This window comes from Nannospalax galili, unplaced genomic scaffold (genome assembly GCF_000622305.1).
Source record: "Nannospalax galili isolate Female #2095 unplaced genomic scaffold, S.galili_v1.0 scaffold930, whole genome shotgun sequence".
NCBI classification, from domain to species: domain Eukaryota; kingdom Metazoa; phylum Chordata; class Mammalia; order Rodentia; family Spalacidae; genus Nannospalax; species Nannospalax galili.
In genome coordinates, this window is record NW_008329328.1 from 370,959 (window position 1) to 397,742 (window position 26,784).

Sequence of the window (26,784 nt, forward strand, 5' to 3'; positions counted from 1 at the left end):
CGCTGAGGCATTCATTGCGACCCTCTACTCACTCTCTGACTATGGACAGGAAAATTCACCCTTAAAAGCTTGTCAAACACTCTAGAAATTTCTCTCAAGATCTTTCTAATGAGGCTATTTGCACGTACCATTTCCTACCCATACTACCCATGGGAGATCAGATTTTTTAAATCACACTGGAAGCTATCTGAGCTGCAAAAACCCCAGCAGTCTTCCAGAAATAATATCTGAGAGATAAAACAGAGTGAAGCAGAGAAGGAAGGCAAGCAGTTGTCGGGAATATCAAACATCTGCAGGAGATTTATTTGACAGTTCATTAAGCCTTATGAGCCATAAATTGAGGACAGAACCAGATATGTCTCAAGGAAAAGAAAGAGGAAAATATAGGGTCAGTCTTGTGAGCATGACTCTAATACCCATAAACTTGAACCTGAGGAAGGACCTTGGCTCTCTTCTCCAATATCTCCCTCCCTCATTTCTAAGCGAAGAGTTATCCTATTAAATGATGAATGTAACACTGGTACAACAGTGGCAAGAATGTTATGGGGAGTAATCAATCACCTTCTGATAGAATTTATGTCCTGCTTCACAAGATGGAATCCATGCCTGGCACTGTTATCGGGGTAAACAACTTGTGGCTAGTCAGGTCACAGGGCATATGGGAGAACCCACTATTAATATTCTGTTAAATAGACACAGCGTTAAACTACTACTAGTGGCTTATTATTAGACCCATAGAGTAGTGCATTTCTCAACTCTCACCAGAGAAACTTCTTGCAGTAGATGGTGATTAACAAGTAGATACACAGCTTGTCATCATACAATGAAAAGGGACTGCAGAGTTCTCAGTGCTAAACGGAACACCTGTATCACACACTTTCTTCCCAAGGCTTAGAGACCATTGCAGCAGATGAGATGGGCAGCAGATGAGGTAGATGAACACAAGGAAATCCACAACAGGGCAGTTGTACACATGAACCTGCAGCACTTGTGACAGTGTGCACAAGACATTCTCAGGCTCAAGCCAGACAAAATCCCAGCATGAATGGGAGAGGCAGGCAAGAAGACCCAGCCCTAGCTGGCAAAATATTGACAATTGATCACTGCTGGGAGAGGGAATCAGTTTTCCTTAAAGGTGTAATGCCAGATAGGTTAACCTGGCTCCAGGGGATAGGCCCATTCTCAGAAGCATTTGGGAAATACAAATTAGGCTCACTGGGCCTTTAAATGAACAATAATAATAAAGGACTTGAAGTTAAAAGGGATAGTAAAATGGGAGTGGAGATGAGGGGATCTGAATATGATCAAAATACACTGTAGGAAATTCTCAAATACTCAATAAAAATATTTTCAAAAGATTATTAATAATGGAGAACTACCTAAGAACAGAAGCTAAAAATAATGTGATTTTAATAGAAAAAGTATTAACCATGAAGACTGTGAATTAACAGTCTTAAATGATTTGGCAACGTAAGCCCTTATACAAAGACACCTGTTCTGAAGAAGCTTCATTCTAAATAACACATGATCAATATGAAATGATAATTAAGGGCTGGAGAGATGACTCAGTAGTTAAGAGCAATGGCCACTCTTGCAGAGAACCCTAGTTTGATTCCCAGCACCCACACGGCAGCTAACAACTGACTGTAACTCTAGTTCCAGGGGAATTCAGCACCCCCTCTGACCCTGGACGATATGGGTACACTTACACACGTGCAGGGAATACACTCATACACATAAAAGAAAATTAATACATAAAATATTTTAAAAAGGCAACTAAATTATACACTATGCTGGAAAGTTATAATTCTATGAAAACGTAGAAAAATGAGCAGCGTGTTAGCAGAAGCACGCCTACTTGAACAGAGGCCAGGTAGTCGGTTTTACAGTGCATTGGGGAGGCCACAGGGAAAAGATCTGAGCAGACTAGATGGAGGGATAGAAGCTAAAGAACTGAATACTTGGTAGAAGTGCAGTTTGGACAGATGGAAAGTCTCTGAGGTGAGCATTTCTGGAACAGTAACGAACCACATGGAGAACAAGAAGCAGGTGAGTAGAATTTGACATCAGAGAGTTGGTGGGAGTCACAGGAGGTGAGCGGAGGTACCTTCAGAGCATTCACAGAAGCACAGGGAACTTGAGTTTTACTCTGAGGGAAGTGGGAAATCACTGTAGGGCTCAGAGCAAAGGAGCAGCTAGATCTGACTAATGTTCTAAAGAAAAAAGTCATTTCTGTGAAGAAAAGTCAGGAAGATCTCCCAGTAATCCAGATCCAAACACAATGGGAATGTAATGGGCACTCAGGCAAGGGTGATCAGAGAGTGGGACCCAGTCAGCTTCTGGACACGAAGACATACTCAAAATGGGTTTGAGAATAGGAATAAAGGATAATTCCAAGGTTTCTAACCAGAGCATGAGGAAGGATGGTTTCATCTGTTCAACTGAAAAAAGTAAGAGAGACTGTGTTTTGGATGCATCTATTTGAAGCATCTACCTTCTATAAGGGACATATTACTTATATCATACAATGAATGAGTCTTGAGTTCTAGAGATAGGTCTAACCTAGAGATCTCCGTTAGCTAGTACCAGAATTTATCTGGTACTGAAAGCCAGAAAGAGGTCAGATACTGCTGAATTCACCAAAGGATGAAACTAGTAGGGAGATGAGCAATATCTGAACTTGGGCTGTGAGAACGGGGACAATGAGAGCAGAAAAGAACAGGAACCACCGAAGAAAATGAGAATGGGGGGTGCTGCATGGGAAGAGGGGCAGGTCCGGAATCTGAATAATGGATTTAGCAAGGTGCAGAGAACTAACAACCCTGAAATAAGCAAGTGTTAGGAAAGGAAAGGGGGTCATAAAATGGGAAGATGATGAGATTTAAGAAAGGCTAGAGAGTAAGTTTGAGGAAAGTGAGCAAAGGCACACTTCATGGGGTTGCTATAAAGAGAGATCATTAATAAGTTGTAGAAGAGCCAGGAGACAAGGTGTTGTACTTAAAAAGTGACACCCGAGAAGTGACAGCATCTCGTCAAACAAATAAAATTGGTTACTGAGAAGAAAAGGAGAAAGCTTCCTCAGTGAGCCCTTGAGTAGTCAGGAAGGGGTGAGAGATGCAATATAAGAGGGGGAGTTAGATGAGAGACGATGAGGTTTAATGGTATGGGCATTGAAAGACTATGATAGTGCGCATGCTGACAGGTGGTGCTTGTCATACCAGGAAACCTGTTCTGATTACTTCAGTCTTTGAAATGAAATGAAACACAAGATTACCAAGTAGGACCAAGAGGGAATACCAGGATTCAGTGAAAAGGGATGCATTTTGACATCATCACCTGAGGAGCAGAAAAACAAAGTAAGAATGCAGAATGTGGTAATCTGGCAGCGTTCGATATCAACTTAATTTTTTTGTTATAAAGTGAGATTAAAATGAAGTCAGCATAATACAAGTTTTTCCCGAGCATTTTTGTATGTATACCTACAGGTACAGAATAGAATAGTTTGAATTTAAGTGAAATTGAGATTTTTGACAGGGATAATATGATGAGACAAGCAAGGAGAATGAATCTGGGGCATGTGAACAAGAGTGATCATAAAGACTGACTATGAGATTTACCTAAGTAAGGGAGAGTGTGAGGGCACAGAATGGAAGACTGCAAATTGAATGAAATTCCTTACAAGTCTATGAAGACCTGTTGGAGCTAGAGGAGGATGTGAACTGCAGAAATAGGATATGATAATCAGAGACTGAAAAGCATGTTTGAGATTAAATTTCTAAGATGAATGCTGAGAAGGCAAATGGACCATGTAGAACTGAAAATAAGTTGTTCGAGGCAACGGGAGATGCCAGATACAGACTTGAGAAAGCATGAATGAGTCCTCTAAAAACCGATATTCAGTCAACCACTGTTTCATACCTTGTTCCTTTGAATGGAAACAGGGTAGTAGGAAGAAGCTGAGGAGGCTCAGGAGGCTCACAGGACCCTTCCATGAGGTGAATAAGCAGTAAACAATTGCTGGGGTGAGAAGACTCTTCCACAGAGCTGCCTGCAGCTTGTACAGGGGACTCCAGTGATGGAGCTTCTGTGAGTCACACCCATGATGAGGTTAGGTTTTGGGTGATGGAACCGCCTGAGTTACCTGTCAGTAACTCCACAGACTCATTAAGCTTAACTTGGATGAAATCATTTCTTTGGAATTAACTTTGGAATTAATTTCTTTGGAATTAACTTGGATGAAGTCATTTCTTTATTAATACAAAAATGAATGAATAAATAACCCAAATGTGATGATGCATGCATGCCTGTATTCTAGCACTGATAAGATTGAGAGAGAGGATCACATGTTCATGGCCACCATGAATTACTCTGGAATATGTTACCTCAAAGTAGCCTGAGGTCCTTTAGCAGATAGCATCTCTTTTATCTTTTTACATTGTAATAATACATTCTCTTGCAGATAGCACTTCTTATGTTGAAAATCTACATTCCCGGGGCTGGAGAGATGGTTCAGTGGTTAGCTTAAAAGCACTGGCTCTTCTTGCAGAAGAACCAGGTTTGAATCCCAGCACCCATATGGCAGCTAACTACCATTTGTAACTCCAGTTCCAGGAGATCTGACACCTTCTTTTGTCCTCTGTCAGCATTGCATGACATGGGTGTACTTACATACATGCACACACAATATGCATACACATAAAATAAAATAAAGCAAAAACTTTTTAAAAAAGAAAATACCACATTTCCAAAGAAGTTTATGTTATTTTATGTGAATGAGTGCTTCACCTGCATGTTTTATCTTTTTATATTAACACAACTATGTACTTCTGTATAGCATAAGCCAGCAAGCTGCAGAGACTCTGGAATGATGTTCAGCAATACCAACTATACAGAATAAATGTTCTAAAATGGTAAAGTAAAATACCCAGTGTTTGAAAGAACACTAAGAGGGCTAGGGATATGACTCATTGGGGGAAAGTGCATGCTATACAAGCATGAAGACTTGATTCTAGAACCCAGTATCCCCATACAAGGCAGGCATGGTGGCACATATCTATTACCCCAGAGTTCAGGGGAACAGATAAGCATACCCTTGGGACTTGAAGGCAGTAGAGACTTGTCAAAGTGCTGAGCTCTGGGTTTAGTGAGAGACTGTTCCACAAAGATGGAGAGTGATAGAAGAAGACACCTACCTCAATCTCTGAAATCCACATGAATGACTGGGCATGTTTACAGACACACATGCATACACTATACACACATGCACACACACACACAAGAATGTTAAGAAACACATTTTTTTATATTATTGCTAATGAGATCTGTGGGGCACTGTGAAAAGACCAAATCTATGCATTATAGACATAGAACAAGGATAAGAAGAATCTAAAGTCAATGGCATTGATCAGATCTTCTACAGTATTATAGAAGAAAACTTCCCTAAATCAGGGAAAACATACACACACAGACACAAGAAGCATACAACCCTAAGCAGACAGGACAAAGAAACACCTCACTACACACCACAGTAAAAACACTAAATGTAGAGAACAGAAAGAGTATAGAAAGTTCAAAGAGATAAACAAAAATTTGCATAATAAGGAAAACTCATCAGAATCACAGCTGACTTCTCAATGCAAATTTTAAAGTCAAAAGAGCCCAGAGCAACATATTTCAAGTTCTAATTGACCACAGACGCCAACCCCGACCACTTAGCCCTACAAAACTTTGCATCATAGTCAAAGGAGAGAAAAAATCTTCCATAATATAATGGGCTGAAAGAATTCATGTCCGCCAAAGCAGCCCTCCGGAGAGTACGTGAACCAATACAAACACTGAAGAAAGGAGTGACCAGACCCAGGAGGTTACAGAGAAGAAACAAAGCAAGGTGTAATCACAAAACACAAAACAGAACTAAGAGATAAAATTCCCTTAATTCTGATCATGGCAACAATCAAACAAGTAGACATTACAATCATGAGCATATATGGACCAAACTCTAGTTCACCCAATTTCATAAAAACAGTATTACTGGACTTCATGACAGAGATTAACTTAAACTCAGCAATAGTAGGTGACTTTAATACCCCACTTTCAGCAACAGACAAGTCATTGTGACAAGGAGTAAAACAGAAACATCTTAATTAAAAGATGTCCTACATCAAATGAACCTAACAGACGTCTACAGAATAGTCAACCCAAGCACCAAAAAATATACATTCTACTCTACAGACCATCAATGTTTCTTTAAAATAGATGAGCAGAAAACAACCTTCCACAAATTTAAAATTTGAAATAATTCTATGTATTCCATTAATAACAATGCAATAAAACTTAAAATCAACAGCAAAAGGGGCTCTAGTAACTACATGTACTCATGGAGATTAAACAACACACTCGTGAATAATGAATGGCTAAAGGAGAAATAAAGAAATAAATACAAATATTCCTGGAACTAAATGAAAATGAAAACATAATGGTAACTCTGGGACAAATTAAAAGCTGTTCTAAGAGGAAAGTTTATTGATGTAAGCACCTACATTAAAAAAATCAGAGAGAGTGCAAATAAATGACTAAATGGTACAACCCAAGGATCTGGAAAACCAAAGACAAACAAAACCCCAACCAAACAGACAGGTAGCAATAATAAAAATCTAATTGCTAACAGTATGCTAAATACGTATCTTAATACGTATAGACAAGCATACATGTCATCACTCACTAAAAAAGTTTCTTTTTGCCACAGATAAAGGCTATTATAGAGTTCCATAACTGCTCAAACACAAAAAACAAATGTCTATGAGATGCTGAGTCCTAAGTGACACATCTACAATGGAACCTCCACAGCTAAAGCTCAGGGAACATAACAGAACAGGGGGTAGAGAGAACACTAATGCATCTCCCAACTCTCAGCAGTGAGGTTTCCTCATGCCACAGATGATTAACACAGAAAGCCACAACTGGCCAAAATATAAAGAATAATAGAGTGCATAGTGTGTGTCCCTAGATAGGACTCGAGTATTAAATCTCATCTACTCAGGGCTCAGAACAGGGGTTGGAATGATTGTAAGAGCCAAGTGCAGTGGATGACCACAAGAAAACAATTTTCCAGGCTTCTGAGAACTTGCTGATACAAACTTGCAGCAATGCTGACAGAATGCTCAAGACCCGTGCAAACTCAAACCGGACCAGAAACCAACACAGAACTGGGGAAATGGGCAAGAAGCTTCAACTTCAGCCAAGAAAGTATTGACAGCTGATCAACACTGAGTGAGAGCGATTTGTTCTTCTTTAAGGGAGTGATGTTAGATAGACTGGCCAGGCTCCAGTGGATAAACTCACACAGACGGACATTGCGGGCATGAACTTGATTCAATAGGCCTTAACATATATGACAGAATGCATGAAATCTGGTGGGGGTGTTATGGTGTATACAAATAGAGGAAGGGGTCTAAATATGATTAAGATATATGAAATGCACACAAATTCAATAGACTATGTACTAAAAAAATCAGAGCAGAAATCAATGAAATAGAAACAAAGAAAACAATACAGAGAATCAATGACTCTAAAAGCTTTTCTTTGAAATGATAGACAAGATAGATGACCTTTAGCAATGCTAGCTGAAAGAAAGAGAAAATTCAATTTAAGATAATCATAGACAAAAAAGGAAATATTACAACAGACATCAAAGAAACCCAGAACGTTACAGGGGAATGCTTTTAAAACTATACTCTATTAAATTAGAAAATACAAAAGAAATACATAAATTTCTAGATTCATTGTAACCACCAAAGTTAAACCAAAAAGAGATCAACAATTTAAACAGACCCAGATAAAGTAAGGAAGTTGAGATAGTAATACAAAACCTCTCAGCTCGAAGAAGCCCAGATCTAAACTTATTTACAACTGAATATCACACCTCACCTTCAAATAAGATCTACATCCAATAAGGCTAAAATTATTCAAAACGATAGAAGCAGAGGGAGAACCCCCAAATGCATTCCATGAGGCCAGTTTTGGTTCTCTACCAAACAACAACACCACCACAATTACAGGCCGATTTTCCTAATGAACATAGATGATAAAAATGTTCAATAAAATAATTGCAAATTGCATACAGACACTGATCAAAACGATCACGCAATACGACCAAGGAAGCTTACACCAGAGATGCAGGGATGGTTCAGTATACACAAGTCACTAAGGGTAATAAATCACTGATTCAATTCCAACAAAATCTTATTCTAAGCACTGATTTGCATTTAAATTCCTTCCTAATGAGATCCACCTAATTGACAAGCTTGTTTTGAGGAGAACTTCATGGAGTCAGAGGCTATTAAAACACACACACACAGAGCTATGTGGAAGAAAAGAAAATGAAAAAAAAAAAAAGCTTATTTACTGATGAACTAGACATGTTGGTAAGAGAAAAAACAAGTTGCAAAATATATGTATTGTAAGATATAATTTGCATAAAATTTTAAATTCCACAAGACTGTTCCTATTTGTAAATATATTTGCACATAAATAAACAGCAAAAGTGTGCTGAGTATATACTAAGGAGCATCCCAAGCATTACTTGGGAGGGACATCAAGGGGGCTTTTTGACATTAGCTCTATTTTCAATCTTTTTCTTAAAATATGCTATTTACATAATTAAGTATAAGGAATGGAATTACTTTTTTTTAAGACAGGGCTTCCCTGTAGCTCCAGCTGGCCTGGAAATTGCTTTGTAGACCAGGCTGGCCTCTGCCAGTGCTGAGATTAAAGGCATGCACCACCACACCCAACCTTAAGTACAAAGAATTCTTAGATTTGTAGTATGTACAACTTATGATAGTTTCCTTAAAGAGGAAAATGGTTTTATCAAGTCTTAGTCTCCTTTTTTCAACTTTACACTTTTGTCCTTGTCTTTGTCTCATTGTACCTCTGTTCAAATGCACTTAGCTTTTTAAGTAGGTAATAATGAGGAGATGACACAGCTGTCAGAAGCATCAAAATCAAGGGAACTGGTAAGTTGAAACAAAGCCATTTAGATGCAGATCCGATCTCCTGATGTGCAGCATTTGGGGGAGGGAAGCTTGAGATAGGAGCTCATATAACCTAAGTGGGTCTTGAACTCTTGAACTTCCTTTGCCTCTGCCTCCCCAGTGCTAGAATTACAAACTTGTGGCATCACTCCAGCCATAGCTTGTAGCTTTTGATGCATTTGGAAATATATGTGAGGCTTCTAAAGAGGACAAGATGCTTTAAAGAATAATAGCTTTGGGCAGGCTCGATGCCTCAGTAGGTAAAGGCATTTGCCACTAAGCACAACCACTTGACTTTGATCATGAGAACCCACACGGGCAAAGGAGAACAGACTCCTCCAGGTTGTCCTCTGATCCCCACATGCATGTTGCGACACACAGACCCTCCACACTTATACAAATACAAAATAAATGCAAATGAGAGAAAAGAGAGAGAAAGAGAGGAGGGGGGAGAATAATAGTGTTCCCAGGTATGAGGCATAGTACTAACTTGCCATGTTTACAGAAAAGAACTTGCTGCAGTAGAAAGATGAACACCCATCACAGCTTTTCAGAGATGACACATCCTGGGTAGGATAAGCAGGGCTGGGAGATTTAGTTTAGTTGCTGAAGTATTTGTCTAGCATGTGCAATGCTCCAGGTTTGATCCCCAGCAGCACATAAACCAGGTGGCACATAGCAGTCAAGTAGTGGAGGCAGGAGAATCAGGAGTTCAAGGTCTTCTTTGACTGCACAGCAATTAGAGGCCAGGTTTTGTTTTCGTTTTTGTTTTTGTTTTTGTTTTTTTGTCTTCCTAGTATTATAACAAATACAACCAGGAAAAAATATTCAAAACTGTAATTAATTGGTGCTTTTGAAAAGAGAAAGGCCATCAAAGCCACAACATTTACGTAGCATGAATTGTGGTCTGTAACACTAAGCACATTACTTTGTTACAGGTGGGGGCAAAGAACAGCAACGTGGTAGCCTATGATGAAATCAAGTACACGTCGCTCAATGAATCTCAGATTTAATTATGAAACTCTGGGTAATTACATTTTATAACTGTGGAAAGGAGCTGCCCAATTTGTGTCTTTCTAGGTGGCTGTGGGTCTCCCGCTCTCACTATCACCTACACTCTTTTCTGGAAGGTCTCAGTACTGGAAATGGTCACAAAGAAGTCAAAAGATAAATTTTGAAAGTTTAAGGCACAAATATAATTAACTGTAAGAGAAAATTTAAATGGATTTTCAAGGGTAAACTATATTATCTGGAAATAATATAGAAGATCCATGATAGCAACTTCTGGTAACATAATACAAAAAAGTAAACTGTGTACTGAAATAAGCATTACAATCTGCTTTTTTTAAAAAAATATTTTATTATTTTTATTTTATGTGTATAAATGTATTGCCTGCATGTATATGAATGCACCCATGTGATACAATGCCATGGAGGTCAGAAGAAGGCTTCAGATTCCCCTGGAACTGGAGTTAAGGACAGTTCATAGCTGCCATGTGGGTGCTTGGAATCAAACCTGGGTCCTCTGCAAGAGCAGTCAGTGCTCTTAACCACTGAGCCATTTCTCCAGCCCCACAATGTGCTTTTTAAAAAAATGTTCTAATTTTTTGGCACACAATGCATATCTTGCCTCATTAGATGCTGTTTGATTAAAAAAAAAATCAATGCATTTGTCAATGTGATTTTGAACCCCGGCAGACTGTAGAGTTTTGATTTCTATCTCCTTTCTCTATTTCCCCAACATTATCTTTTATCACTGAAAACCTAAAAATGAATCTTTGGTATTCTCTAATATCAAAGGAAAATAAGTAATAATAAGGTTAATGTTTTTAAAAAAGATTTCAATACCATAACAGTGATAACTTTAAGGTGTTCTTGAGATACCCCAAACAAAACATTTATATTTCATATAATAACATGATACTTTTTACTTTTGAGATTACTATTTACTCCCAAGTTGTTGCAGAATACATTTTTGAAAACAATAATCTTCCTCTGTAATTACAAAGCAAACCAAGAAGCAAAATACACATCTCAGATACAAATGTTCAGTTCTGTTATTGTTTTATTGGTTTGGAGTTTTTTGGGGGAGGAGGTTGGTTTTTGTAAAAAAAAAAAATATTTTATTGAATTTCTCTGTATTTCGTACAGAAAATCATCTTTATACCTCCTTCCCCTTTGACACCCTTCCATAGCCCCTCCCACTGGAGTTCATGCCTTCTGTCATTTGTGTTAAGGCCTATCATGTAAAGTTAGTGTCCCCAGAAGTCCCTCAGTGCAAGTTCATCCACTGGGATCTAGTCAGCCTATCTAGAGTCCCTCCCTTTAAGAGGATCAAACCTTCCTTTGAGTTGTTGCCTATTATGAAGTTCCACAACAGGTCAAATGCAGAAAATAAGTGTCTGTGACACATCTACAATGCAACATCTACACCTAAGGCTAGAGGAATATTGCAGAAGATGGAGTGCAAAGAATGTCAGAGCCAGAGAGACAGATACCTGGTGCTATTTAACATTTTAGACATGATAGAGAAAATACGCCAGTGAAATGTCCACAGTATGGCAGTCTAGCAAGAGCTGCATTTGATAACGAAACCAGTTGACATACCAAGTTGCATAGGAAAAAGTTCAAGGGGTCTTGATCAAGATGATGAGCTACTGGCAAACAATATATGCTGAGGGAGGGAGAATCAGTTTTCTCTGGGAACTTTAAAGTTATCTAATCCAAAATGGACAGCCCTATATACACATATGTATGTATATGTGTATATGTGTGTATATGTATATGTGTTTGTGTATATTTTAAAACACTGGTAAAATAGAGTCAAGGTTAGATAGTTTTTATATTTGTACCAGAATATCTCATACAAAGGAGGACTCTAATATCTTAATATGCTTATTTTTTATTTCATTTTCCAAAAATTAAAAATAATCCTTCCAAGTAATGAGGATTTAAAGAAATTATCTTACCCAGTGAGTTTGACTGCATGTGTCCGGAGCTTTTGATACTTTCCTGACTCTTCATTTGTGCTGATAACATGTCTGTATATCCCTGTCTTATAATAGAAGAAATCTTCATGGACTTGCATTATAGCTGAAATAAAACCCAATAGAAGAAATAACACAATTGTTAAAATCTTCTCCAAAGGTCTCCAGAAGTTTTTCCATAATAATCAATGATTAAGTTGTTGCAGAGTGCAGAATCTGAAGAATGATCATACTTAATTTTCTTCTAATTGATTGCACTTTTTATTCCATTTAAAAAATAATTTCAACTATTTAGATTATTACTAAAGTACTCGTTATAAATTCAGAATGTCTTTCAAACCTTTCCTGCTGAGTTTGAATTAAAAGCAAATCATGGACAAAGGAATATTCTGACAGGATTTCATTTATAGAAACTGGAGCTTAGGGGGCTGGAGAGATGCTCAGCGCTTAGGAACACTGCTGTTCTTGCAGAAGAACCGGGTTTGAATCCCAGCACCCACATGGCAGCTAACAACTGTCAGTAACTGCAGTTCCAGGAGTTACTGACAGCCTCCTCTGTCCTCTATGGGTATTGTACGACACAGGTGCACTTACAAACATGCAGGCAATACACTCATATGCACGAAATAAAAATAATAAATAAAATAAAATAATAAGATTTAAAAACCAGAGCTTATGCATCATTAGCCTCCTTCAGCCCATCACCTGGGTTGCTTCTTTTCTATTTCATTTTGGTGTTTTGGGCTTTGGGGCTTATGCAATTCAAGTTGAAGACTTTAAACATCTCTCTCAGGAGGTATGAATTGACAATTTTTTAATTGGGATTAAATATGTATATCGTGGTACCTGACAATAAAGCTTATTTATCTTAGTTTGACATCTGTTCTAAATAAAGTCAGAACGAAGGTCACCGGCGTTCAATAAATGCTGCAATGATGCTTTTGTTCCAAAGGGAAAGGTGGCTTTTTCATGGTCTATTTTTTACTTCATTCTGTAGTATGGACAGGCTTTCTGCTGCTGGAAGTGTCCCAGGAAGGTGAATCTTCTTTGTCTCCTTGAAAGCACATTCCCACAGGGTTTAATGAATTTACATGACTGTACCCTGTGCAGACCTCTGTTTTTGTTCCCTTTCCATCAACTATGCTTATTTTCAATTCTGAAGGTCTAGGCAAACACGCACGGTGTTATTTACTCAGGGTGCCATCCATTTGAAGTTCTTTTATACAGAAACAGATTGAAATGCTGCAGGTTAGATCAGGCTATAGCAAGCAGGCAATCAAACTACATCTACAGCAAAACCCAACTGGGATTCCATCCATTCATAAAAGTTTGAAGATATTTTTGGTGGTTTTCCTCTCTATACAACCATTGACTCTTTTAACTATTACATTCATCTCTGCTTTAAGCATCAGGAATAAAATATATTCTGCATTGCTGTAAACACTGCCAACAAATGCAAGTGGTGGGAAACTATCATAAGTAACTCAAAGTTGAACTCTTCAGTCAGTCCATGATGCCAAACCAATATTGATGAACCTACAAGCTTATGACTGTGTAAAGCTACTGCAGTGTAGTTTTACTCCTGGAACACTGCGTACAGTAAGTGCTTTACACAGGATTGTAATTATGTGTGAAGACAAGCAGAAGAAACCCCAATTTTTGCTTTGTCTTGACTCTGGGTTAGACTGGCAGAAAACCAGTTTTGTTTCTCAACAAACTGTTCCTAACTGAGAGTTGACTAATTTGACTTTTAATCTTATTGCCTTAAAATTTTTCCATTTTTAATTAATTATGTGAAATTCACAAAAATACTATATGCCCCAAAAGTAAAGTTCAGGTTTCTATATTAAATAATCATTACACAAATGTATTTTTTTATTGATGCAAGAGAGCAAGTGTCACAACCATTGGGGAATTTGGAATGATTTAGGCAAATTACCAAAACAATGTAAGTAGCAAATGTCAAAGCTAGAATTTTGAGTTTGATTTTGAGTCAAAATATCTTCTTTCTTTTATATGTAAGGTTCCAGAAATTTTAAATTTAAATTTAAGACATTTTTAGTGTAAACTTTGATTTCTCCATAGATAATTCCAACGCAATTCTAAAATTCCATGGTTCCTACTGTATACTGAACCAATACTAAGTAGATCAGCATTTAGAAAGGAGGAAAAGACGTGCTATTCGATGGTCCCTCAGATCTACGCATCAAATACTTTCATTTACTTTGTGCTTGTCTTATGTTCTATTGCATTGATAATAGACTTGGGGCCTTTTGCATTCACAACTTGAATTCTTGTTTTATGCCTCATTGAATTTGTTTGCCATGCACTTTAAAGCAAATGTTATACAGAAAATATAGTCTGTAAATCTGTTTTTAATCAATGTCATTGGTACAAACAAAATTAAATGAATAAACAAAAGCAGTCAGATCTACCTCAAAATCAAAATCTCTATATAGTATATCACAGTATAATTTTATTACTTAATATTATTTTACTACCAGTAACAAACTTACAGCATTTGTTTGATTTTAGAGTGCTTTTGTAAAACACGAAAATGATCCTAGTTTTTTATTTCCCTTGCCCTAATATAAAAAGAAATTCTGTACTTTGCTATGTACTTTCATTCTATTAAGTCTCACTTTTTGTCAATGCCTTATATAAACTTACATTGAAAGTATTTAATTACCTAGCCTTGTGTATATGATTGCTGCATATGAACAAGTTGATACATTGAGCGCCATAGCAAATTAGCCATTGTAAGTCATGAGTGACTGTTTTTCCACAATCACTCTCACTTTCAGACAGCAGACATACCTCAAACATGTTATTAGCATTTAAAAGTTTGATTTTTAAATGAGTCTATCTTAAGTAAAATGGCAACTCATGGTAATGATTGGACAAACCAATCTTCTGTAACTTTGCAGCCTATGGAAGTGTTAAGTCCTTATGAAGATACCTAAGATTCTCCTCTATCAACCTCCCTCTGTGTCATATCATGTAATGTTGTTTACTAGAGGAATGAAAAACTCAAAAACATATTCTATCTGAGCTTACCTTGAACTGGTCCATTTTGCATGATTTCTCTCATAATTTCAGTTTCCTGAATGAAAACAGTACCAGTGAGTATCCATAAGAAACACTAATGCTAAGCGCTGGTGTTCAGCATTAGCTTTGCACAGCGCAAGTTCTTCACATCACACTTTAACGTGCTCACAGGTGCCATACCGCACTGATAATCCTGCTAAAACGAAGGTATGCTCATTTGTTTTGTTAATTTTTGTCACTAATATTTTTTTTTGCGTGGAGAAGAAAGGTCATAACTTTTTATTGTGATAAAAATAAAGGCAAATTAAAACATTTAGTCAGTGGAGATTAGTGTTACCACCAATCTTTTAACCACAAACCTACATCAAACAAACATTTAGGGACCTTTATTACAAACACCATCATGTTCTCACTCAGTGTTCCCTAAATAGGTGATCAATTCATTCATTCATTCATTCATTCATTCTTCTGTGCACATTTAGCACTAAGTCTTAGAAGCTGATAGAAACAAATCTGGACCTTCACCCAATCCCAAAACATTGATATCTTGGTGGTTTAGACAAAGAAACAATGCCATGGAAGTATATGTTCTATTATAGGGTCAAGCATAAGGGATTGTTGATAAAAATTTTAAAAAGGGAAATTAATACCACTTAGAAAGCAGGAAAAACATCAGAGAAAATACAAATTCTTGTGGGTCTGGACCCTTGATGGACTCCCCAGATGGAGTGAAGCTAACCATTCTAGTCAAAGGAATTATCACCTATGTTAGGAAAGAAGCATGAAACAGGCTGGAGAGATGGCTCAGCAGTTAAGAGCACTGGCTGCCCTTTTAGAGGACCTGGGTTTAATTCCCAGCACCCACATAGTGGCTAACAACCATCCATATCATCAGTTCCAGGGATCTGATTCCCTCTTGTGACCTCTGCAGGCATTACATGACACCGGTGCACTTACAAGCAGTACATTCATACACGTAAAGCAAAAATAGTAAATAAAATATTTTAAGAAGCATGAGACAGCATGACATTTCTAGACAACGGAGACTACCTTATATATCAGGATCATTATGGACAGACAGAGGGTTAAAAGCTGGCAAAGCACTAATTTGTCTAAGTAGCAGGTCAGTCAACTCATAAAAAGAGAGTACACCAAGATAAAACAGGTGGGTTGCATTCTAGAGAAAACTGTAGTAACCAAAGTTTCTGGTACTTTTAAAATGAAGCCTGATAATGCTGATGTGATTGGTTAAAATCTGCTTAGGCAATAAGCTTGACAAAGTGAAGTCTACGGGGAGCTTTCCCTCATGTCTAAGTTCGCTTAAATTATATTTTGGACCAAGGAAAAGGATCAGTGAAATAAACTATTGCCACAAAAATGTAGTGTCTTAGCTGTGAACTGTCAATTTCATACGCGCGCACACACACACACACACACACACACACACACGAATAACTGTAATAAAAATTTTAAATTATATCTGAAAATATAACATTTTAGCCTACGATAGTTTTAAATATTCAAAAATATAATATTAGTGAAAGAAGAAATATGTTTGTCTGGGAATGTCATCAATATTAGTGTTGCTGTTTAAACTTACATTGGAAGACACTCTGTATGGAGGAGAACATTGGTAGATCCTATTGGATTTCTCGATGCTATTGGGACAGGGCTTTGTAGCATGCCGTTTTCCCCGCCCATCGGATCTACTTGCCATAGCACAGATATTATTGGTGATATTTTGCTCCTTGAAGAGTGGGTAGCATGCATGAGACACCAGTCTAAGATAATAAGAAAAATATAATATACTTTTTAGAAAAATGCCATACTAGCCTACCTATATTCAAGTTTATGCAACTAAATATTGTCAACTTTGCTGGTTACCTACACGCGTAACTACTTATTTTACTTTATTTATATATACATATATGTATATTGTGTGTGTGTGTGTGTGTGTGTGTGTGTGTATTGCTTGCATTCACTTACGTGAACCCATATGGTGCAATGCTCACATCGGATCCCCTGGCACAATTACTACCATTGTCAGCCACCAAGTGGGTGCTGGGATTTGAATCCAAGTCCTCTGCATTGGCTCTTAACCGCTGAGCCAACTCTCCAGTCCCTACATGCATACCTATAAACTGTCAGCTATATGCTACAAGACACAGCAGCTCAATCATATTAGACTCTTCCCTCTTCCTGTTACCTGTCATTTAATTTTTAGTTTTTACTTCAATCCAATTTTTACAAATAATTCTATCTTTGGCCTATGATTTCCTGAAGATGAAAAGAATCTAACAATAAAAGATATATCAAATATGAAAACAATAAGTTTGATGAGATAGTCTGAAAATTTTTCTAAGTTTTAGGATCGAGATTTTTTCTTTTGTTGACGGTTTCATTAAACTATACTTTTTCTTAACACTTTATTGAATATATGTCTATAGTATTTGATACTTTGGGAGAAATAGTTCAATATTCATATAATATTGGAATTAATAGGGTAGAAAGTTATACAATGTATATATTATACAAAATTAAAACCATTTTGATCTTTGTTTTGAAACTGAATACAAATTATTTGACTCCAAGTCTAACATTACCTCAGTGAATAGAGAAGTGAATGTATGGGAAGCAAAACCACATAATGAGTTGTGTAAATACTCAGCAATGAAATGACCACTAAAACTAGTTCAAGAAAAATGCAATGGCATCTGTTGGAATACGGCAAGAAGGATGAGGATATAATGAAAATCTTTCAAAACTTGAGAGAGACTTGCATTAAATGTGCTATATTTATATAAAACATTGAAGGGCACGAACTGGATTGTGTCCATCTGCACTTCAGATGCTGGAGCCTTAAAGCCCAGGTAACAGGATCTGAAGTTTGGCCTTTAGGAGATACTCAGGTTTAAGTGAGGTCCTGAGAGGGGGTATCCTTATCACCAGAATTATTCGTTTCATAAGAAAAGGAAGCCATTTCACCTCCTTAGGAGGATACTGTGCAGATGCTGCAAACCAGGGAAACTCCCTTTCTAGGAACTGAATCTGTCAGCATGATGATTTTCACTTTTCAGCCTCTGGCACATAATATCTATTATTTATATGTTTTGTTGTGGTAGCTCTAGCAGATAAACACAATGAGATTTAATTGGGTTGTGATGATAATGTAAATATATTTATTATACACATATCAAATTCTTACATGTGCATGTGTATGTATGATATACGTGTAAGCACTTGTGTGTGAGAGTATGTGTACCCATAAATGCACACATGAAGACCAGAGATCAAAGATGGTGTCTTTGTCTATCCCCCTCCACTTTAGTTTTTGAGACAGTCTCTCACTGAACCTACAATTCAACAATTGACTAGACTGACCCCCTGCCTCTGCTACTGGGTGCTAAGGCTTCTGCTGCCAATGCCCTGCTTTTAATGCAGGTGTGTGGGCCTGAACTTGGGCCCTTATGCTTGCTCAGCAAGCATTTGACCCATTGAGCCATCTCCCCAACCTAATACTTTTTCATAAAAACTGTTTTCTTTTAATCATGACACCAAATAAAAGCCAACAAAACACTAGATGATCCCAACCCACGTTGGGCAGCTTCATTTCAAAATAGTACTTTATTAGGTAAAACAGTGAAGAAATTAATATATTGGCAAATATCAATACCTGATATACCTTCTTAATCTGGGCTGGGCATAGTCAGGTGCTATGAAAGAGAAGGCATATTTGATTTGTATGGTGAAAGAAGAAACAGAACTGTCTTTATGCCTCTGTTTGGCAGGTGGAGCCTCCTCAGTTCAGCAGTTTTGGTCTTACAGACACAAGACACTGTGTAGCTCTCCGACAGTATGGGAGGAAGGAAATCCAATCTGCCATTTTCCATCAAATGGGATGGAAACAGTCACAGTGATGAGTTCAAGGCAACTGTAAATTACTTCTTTTATTTTATTTTCTTTTATTTAATCTGATTTTTCCTGGAGTTATCTATTCATTAACCTGGGTAACCAAGTGGCATAACAGCTTTGTCAGCAACATTGATTACTTTGCCATGGTCGCCCAGTAAAACTATTTGGCTCAGGGCAACTAGAAAAAATACTTATTCAACCTTCATAATAATTTAGCTGGATATACATCCATCCTTCCATCATATTTCCAATGGCTGATAATGCTAGTAGAAGTCAAATGTAAAGTGCATTTAAAATGTGATGTTTGCTCATGTGTATATAGATGTTTTAGAGTTTCTTTTTGTAAAAATGTTGAAACCAGTCTTTTCTAGCTCAAGGCAGCACTCATAAGCAGACCAGAAGCACGTGTTGGGCTATTTACCCACGTTTTCTCAGGAACCACCAGGCCCTATCAATGCTTCCACTGCTGCATGCATGGCCCTTCTTGGCACAGCAGGAGATCAAATTCTGAGGTGAGAGATTGGCTGTGTATTGACCCTTGGATTGAATCGCTATTCGGTCAGCTGCTACACCTGTTTCAAATGAAACACTGATTAATATAGCACATCACATGGCATTTCTAATAATTTAAATAGTTTTTTATCTGAACCCTAAACAAGGTTCAAAATTTTAACTTAATTTAAAATTAAGGACCAATGGCATCAGTATGTCAAATTATTCCAGTCAATTGAACTGTGTTCACAGTATTGATCCCATATTGATATTTCTCCATTAAGTCACTGACTTGAAGGGCTTTTCTAGTCCCATATTCCTTTATCATGTACATGCCCCTAAACTATTTCTCCCTGAAGAACACTCAAGTAACAGATTGTCTTTAGAGAAAGAGCTGTATTTATCTGCATTGCCTAACTCATGCATCTGGAACAGCATCTCTCATGTAGTTACAGATAAATATACATTTTAAGTGAATGTAAGTTACCTAGGAATATGAAGAAAACTGATCATATAAATTGTAAATATAAATTCATCCATAGTAATGTGACATAATGCAATGAAATGAATCTCTAATTTTAAATGATACGTTATGTAACTACCTTGGAGACTGTACTTCAGCTAATTCAAAGTACTATAAACCTGCATTATTGCACATCTAAAATCTGCATAGCATACTTTTATGTTCATAATATGGTTGGAAATAGTTCTATTTTGATACGCATGAGGTTTACTTCTTATATTCTTATGCAAGCAACTAAGTAAGTATATTATTAGTTTTAGCTACAACTATCATTAACTATTATAATTGCTACAAACTAAAATTATGACAGTTTTAGCTATAAAATTTATCATAATTACTATTATTACAACTAAATTTATATTACTAATTATATATACACATTAACATTTCATGAGTTTTATTTTTAACTAATCCTTGGTATTAATATTGTTGAAAGTTCATTTCTTCCCCTAAGACATTTATTGAGTTCCTACTTGGTCCCAACCACTGCAGCTCTAGACTTGCAATGCTTAAGAACAGTGAGATGCATAGAACCAGCCTAGAGGTCCATCAACAGGTGAATGGATAGAGAAAATGTGCTATAGATACAAAATGAAATTTTTTCATCTTAAATGAAAAATCAGATTATGAAATTTGTAGAAAAATGGATGGACCCAGAAAATATTTTAAGCAAGGCACCTGGACTCAAAGACAAAATCACATGTTCACTCTCACGTGAGGCCTAGTTTATTATGTTGTATGTCTGCATATAAATAAGGTGAATGTGGGCACGGGCTATACAATTATAAAGGAGGCCGCAGGAGAAGAGAAACAGGTGCAGAAGAAAGAATGGGTGCACAGCGGGATGCATGTGACATGAAAGCGGATGGAGGTTATGGGGGGCAAAGGTATAAGTGGGGCAGAGGGATGGTGGGGAAGGGACAGGAAAAGCAACAAAAACAAACCTTGTTTTAAAATGCCACAGTAAAACCTATTAAATATTAGCGTCCGCTATTTTTAAAAGGTTAACATAAACTATTTGTTAATTAGCGAATAAAAAGGAGGCGTAGTTCTGTCCTCTTGGATAAGAGAGCAGGAAATGAATCAGCAGGTAGCAGAAATCTATACATACCACCAATTTCATCATTCTTCCATGATAAACTAAAATAAACAAGGAGACCAAGAAAAATTAGCCCGACAGCCATTTCAGTAAGAAATTTTAGGTGTTAGATATTTAAAGTAGTCTCATTGTAGTGTCTAATCTCAGGGTTATCCAGGAAATTATTTTATTCACTTCCTATTAAAGTCAGAAAGCTCACAACCTTCCTTGTATCCATTCTCTTTCCAGCGGGAGGTAGTTTTTCTCAACAGAACTATATCAGAATGTCACAAGGTGTTAATCTTGAAGTTTTTCTACAATAAGTCATTTAAAAATAATTCCTATACATATGTATCTGTATAAGGTTTCTGCATAACTGCAGCATATGCATAGTTCTGTTGTATAAATGTTGGCATGTTCTGATGTGCTAACTGTACAAATTTCCACTTCCTGCTCACTCCCACTGTTTGCTGGGATATCCTTCATAGGAGCAAACAGCACCATTCCTTCACCTCTGATACTCTCAATAGGATAAATCCATATTTCCTAAAGGAAAATAGAGATTCTTTGATATACTGACATTCATTTCTATGAATGAGGATCAAATATTAGTTTCTAAAATGTTGCTATAACATTTCATTCTGAAAATACTTTTACAGTAAAGAGAGACAAGTGGGCGTGAGTTGGAAGCCTTAGACTCAGAATCATTGAAGACGCTTCCTGTCTTGTGAGTCACCTCACTTCCTTGGACTGCCTTCATAAGATGGCAGGATTGCCAGATGCTTTCCTGAGCCTCTCTGTGAGACTGTGCTCTGGGGACACCAACGACCAAGCTCTCTAGCACAGTGCTAACAAGCTTCTCAGTTTCTCATCACTGACAGCATTCCTCAAATATACTCAGAAATAGTGCTCTACCTTAAATGTAAGGAATCCCTGTGATCTAGGATGTGTTTACCACATAAACACAAAATAGTGTATTTTATACTTGATTAAATCTATATTCACCCATCTGAAACAGGGCTCAAAAAAGGTTCCCATGTGGCTCCCTAACTCAGTAATGAGAAACATCAGACAGACAGAGACCATTTACATGGAGAAATAGGCAGCAATGTAGAATGAAGAGATGCAGGCATGCCTGAGGTGAGCTTGCCCAGTGCTCTGGTTCTGCCAGAAGCATTTCTAGAAGAGCCCGGTTGATACTAAGAAGCCAAAATACTTTAAGATCAGCATTTTGTACTCTGGAGCATGCCACCTTCAGCCACCTGCAGACCTACCTGCCTTGTGCTCCCACTTTAAAATATTTGCAGTGGTTTCAGTTACTCTAAAGCATTCCTTTAGAATCACTACAACTCTGGAGCATAGTTCTATGAAGATATTTGACAATAATCAGACATTATCATATTAGATTTAATTTAATTACTGAAATACAAAAATATATGTCTTTGGAAATAAAATCTGGCATCAGCCTGAGTAATTTATTAATTAGACATATGAGCATCTATAAAACTAGCTATAAGAAAGGTGTTTTTTATAATCTTGGATGAACATTAACATAAATTTGGAAACTAATCTTATTAAAAGATCAGTTATTTCACTTTAAAGCTAAAATCTATATATTTATTTTGTATGAAATGAGATTTAAAACATTTGGTCTACTATGTCTTAGTTCTAAAGTTTTATTTTCCTTCAAAATGGTTTAGTGATTGTATATCTGTAAATTTTTAATGGTTTGTTAATTTTTTGAGAACTTCATACAATGTATTTTGAACACATTTCTCCCTCCTTCAACTCCTACCACATCCACCCTCACCTTCTGAATCACCCAACTTCATGTTCATTTTATCCCATCGAGTCCAATATTCCTTGCCCAAATATTCTTAGGTGTAGACTTTGTCCTGGATTGCTGTCAACTGTGAGCTTTGAGAGCCCTGTGGTTATTTTGGACGGAAAAGAAGCAGTCTAGATCTAAACTAAGAGGACACCTTCTAGGTCTAAACCAATGGTTCTACTTCTAGCTCTGGAACAAGGAGACACCTTCTAGACCAAGACTAAGAGGACACCTTAGAAATATAGACCAAGAGATACTTTCTAGATCTAGACTGAAGAGATACTTTCTAGATCCAGACCAAGAGGATGCCTTCCTCAAGATGGTGATTTTTGTAGGACCTATGCCAATGAGTTTAGGTACCTATAGTTACAATACTTATAATTATATGTTTATCCTGTCATCTTGTTCAAGAATTTTGTTCGATAATAAGATTAAACCAATTAAATATGTCATTTCTGGGTCTATGAATAATTTCTTTCTCTCTCTTTTCTTTTTCTTTCTTTTTTTTGTTTCTTTCTTTGTATTGGGAATGGAACTTGGGACTTCATGTATCAACTCTATTACTGAGCCACATCTTGGCCCTTACAAGTTGATTTTAACTATGGTATCAAACATTGGTAGAAACAATGTTTGCTATAGGCTGAATTTTTGTGTCTTCCTTCACAAATCCATATGTTAAAATTCTACCCCTAAAGTGATGGTTTTAGGAGGTAATGCCTTTGGAAGGTGATGAGGTCAGGAGGGTGACAGTCTCATTAATGGGATTAATTCCTTTATAAAAGACATGGGAGATTCTCATTTCCCTTCCCAAGACACAGCAAGAAGATGGACACCTGCAAGTCAGGAAGTAGGTTCTTACTAACACCCAAATCTGCCAGCCCCTTGGTCTTAAACTTCCAGCCTATCTAGAACTGTTAGAAACTATTGTACTTTGAGTCACCCAGTCCACAGTGTCTTGTTGCAGCAGCCCATTCCTCTTGTCAGACTGTCAGAACCATGAAAACAAGTGCTTCACTCTAACCATCGATAACGGATAGCATTGTGAAAGCTGTCAGGCCAGCTGCCTGCACACTTTGATGGCTGCTTACATTAAGTGCCTTACCAGAACACCTTTGGTTACTATAGAGATAATCAACAAATAGAAGCTCTGGGATTTCTGGGCATGACTCCATCAAGAAAACTATAAGTGAAAGGTAATCAATTCTTTTCTCATTATCTGGTACTAACTCCCTAAATCAAACAAAACTTGACATCTTTACTTTGCTTCTTTAATTCATTATCTCTATAAATTCGGCATTAATAGCGAGCTTTCAAATGAAAATGTGTAGCCTTCAGGTTGCTTTCTTTGGGCAGAATATTTTAATTGACCATTTAATATTGTTTAAAATTTCTACTTTCAAAAACTTTGTAATTACTCTGTCGGGCAGTAGAGGCCATAGCAGGGAGTCAAGAGGAAATGGTTGAAATGGCTTTATTACTTGCGGTAGAAAATGCCCAGGATGCAGCACAGTTTTTTTGATCCAATGGTCCATGAGTCCATCCAGGCCATTTATAAGAAGCAATAAAAACCTCAGGAAGATCCATTTCTGGAGGTAAAGAAGCCTGCATGAAAAAGACAGATGTGTTAGATGTGCTCAAACAAGGCCCAGCAATCATCATAAATGTCCCTCATGAGGCCTTTACGATATTTATAATTTTTTTTAAAAAACTGTTTTTGTACATTCAAGTTTCTGAGGTACATATCGTAGGTAGGATTTTTATTTCACTTTGTGTTTAAAATTATAGGTATATGTGGAGAATCACAGCATGAAGGAAATGCTTTTTCCTGGTTACCACACAGGGCAAGAACATTCAACCAATGCTTCCGTCATCTTGAATCAGAGCTGGCTCATCCCATTTGTCCTCATAATGTTTACTTCTCAAGGCTCAGCAGTTAAAAGCATTGACTGTTCTTACAGAGGACCCAGGTTTGGGTCCTAGCACCCACATGGTCAATAACAACCATCAGTAACCCTAGTTCTAGGAAAGCTGATGCTCCTTTCAGGCCTCTTTGGACGTTGCATATATGAGACACATACATGCAGGAAAAACACTCATGCTTATAAAATAAAAATAATAAATACATAATTTAAAAGGTATGTTTACATTTTTCTTTTGGAAAATGCGTGTGACCTTCAGGTGAAGCTAATTTTGAAACAAAACATTTGGGCAACTACATAATAACATAGCTAGAGTCCTAAGGAAAACAATCAATTTTGTATCATTACTGAGAAATGAAACAAATGAATTGGTTCATATTTATAAAATCCTTAAAAATTAAAAGGGACTTTAAGAATGGCATAATGCCACTGCACAATACGATGTGCCTTAAAAGTCCATGTTAAATTCTTAACAGGCTCAATTCTTGATAGTATTTAACATCTCTAGGTGAAATAATCAGAGGAAATATTATTAACCCTTTATTATAAATGAAGCAATTGACTTTGAAAGCTAAAGGACCTTCTAAAGACTCAGTTAAATTAGTGCTACAATAGTTTAGAAGTTTTTGACAGCATGATCCATTTTTATCTTCTCTCTATGAAAAATACACGGATGCAGTGCCTTACGACAGAAGTTAATGCCTAGAAAGTTGAATTTTCACCTTTTTAAAAGTTTTATAATTTTGCCTTGAGCTAGTGAAGCTACTTATCTGACTTTTTTTGTTTGTTTTTTTGAGACAGGGTCTCCCTGTAGCCCCAGATCTGACAATAATTTTTAAAAAATTTTATGTGTATGAGTGTATTGCTTGCATGTGCGTAAGTGTATTCTTGGTGCAATGCCCACGGAAGTCAGAAGACTGTGTTTGATCACCTGAGACTGAAGTTTGAGTTACAGATGGTTGCTAGCTGCCATGTGTATGCTAGGAATTGAACCCTGGTCCTCTTTAAGGGTAATCAGTGCTCTTAATTGCTGAGCCATCTCTCCAGCCCTTAATGTGACATCTTATCAAAAATTACTTCTGAAAATTACATTATCATTTCAAAATCTAAAGCAAGTAAAATTTAGAATGTACCTGTCTCCTTATAAAAGCATACACCCCAAATAATTTATAAATTGGAGGAATAATGAGAACAGTCACTTCTGACTTAGACAAACTATTACCATTCAACAAAAGAGCTCTACCGTCTTGAGTCCAGTCCTAAAAGCATCGCTGCTTAGATGACGGAAGCAACAGTAAAGAACATGAAGCTGATCACTGCACAGGGCCTAGATAACAAAGGGCAGTGTCACAGAGCCAGGGACGTGGAATGCCCTCGCTGCTAGACAGACCACATCTCAGACCCTCCAAGCAGAGCAGCATAGGTGTAAGGCTCTCGAAAGATCGCCAAAGGGCACAGACAGTCTTCAAAATGTCATTCTAAATGGAACAAAGAAACACATCCTGCACGTCACCTGTAGACTCCAACTTCACTATTATTTTCTTATCATTGTGCACTTAAGCACCTATACTAAGCTGCATCAACTTTCAAAATACAGATGTCTCAATGTCAGTTGTTATTTTACCATTTAAGAATTCTAGTGTAATAGCATAGTGAGGCTATTTTCTTCTGATCTGTTGAAGCAATACAGGTCTACTATGTGAACACATTTCAGCAGGGTTGTTACATAGGATGTGGCTTTCACATTAAAAAGACTGTCAGACTTTCTGAACATGGAGGCAGACTGATAACAATAATGATGGGATGTGTGTGAGTGTGAAAATCAGATATATTTTATTCCTTACGATGTAATTTCCCCATAACCATTTTAAACTGTTGAAACACCATACATATTTGTTGTTTTTATGATGTTTTTATTTAGAAACAAAATGATTAGATAACCATTCTCAGTAAAAAACTCAATAG

At 37.0% G+C, this 26,784-nt stretch overlaps 1 protein-coding gene across 1 annotated transcript in view; it reads right to left on the minus strand.

The window, feature by feature from the left end:
* Positions 1–26,784, minus strand: part of Tinag (tubulointerstitial nephritis antigen) — a 142,155-nt gene that overhangs the window by 63,262 nt on the left and 52,109 nt on the right. Inside the window, exons 5-9 of the mRNA XM_008836413.1 lie at positions 24,379–24,502; positions 19,401–19,551; positions 16,668–16,848; positions 15,077–15,122; positions 12,002–12,125 (exon numbers count right to left, since the gene is read on the minus strand). Coding sequence (XP_008834635.1) covers positions 12,002–12,125; positions 15,077–15,122; positions 16,668–16,848; positions 19,401–19,551; positions 24,379–24,502 — 626 coding nt within the window. The remainder of the gene's footprint in view (positions 1–12,001; positions 12,126–15,076; positions 15,123–16,667; positions 16,849–19,400; positions 19,552–24,378; positions 24,503–26,784) is intronic.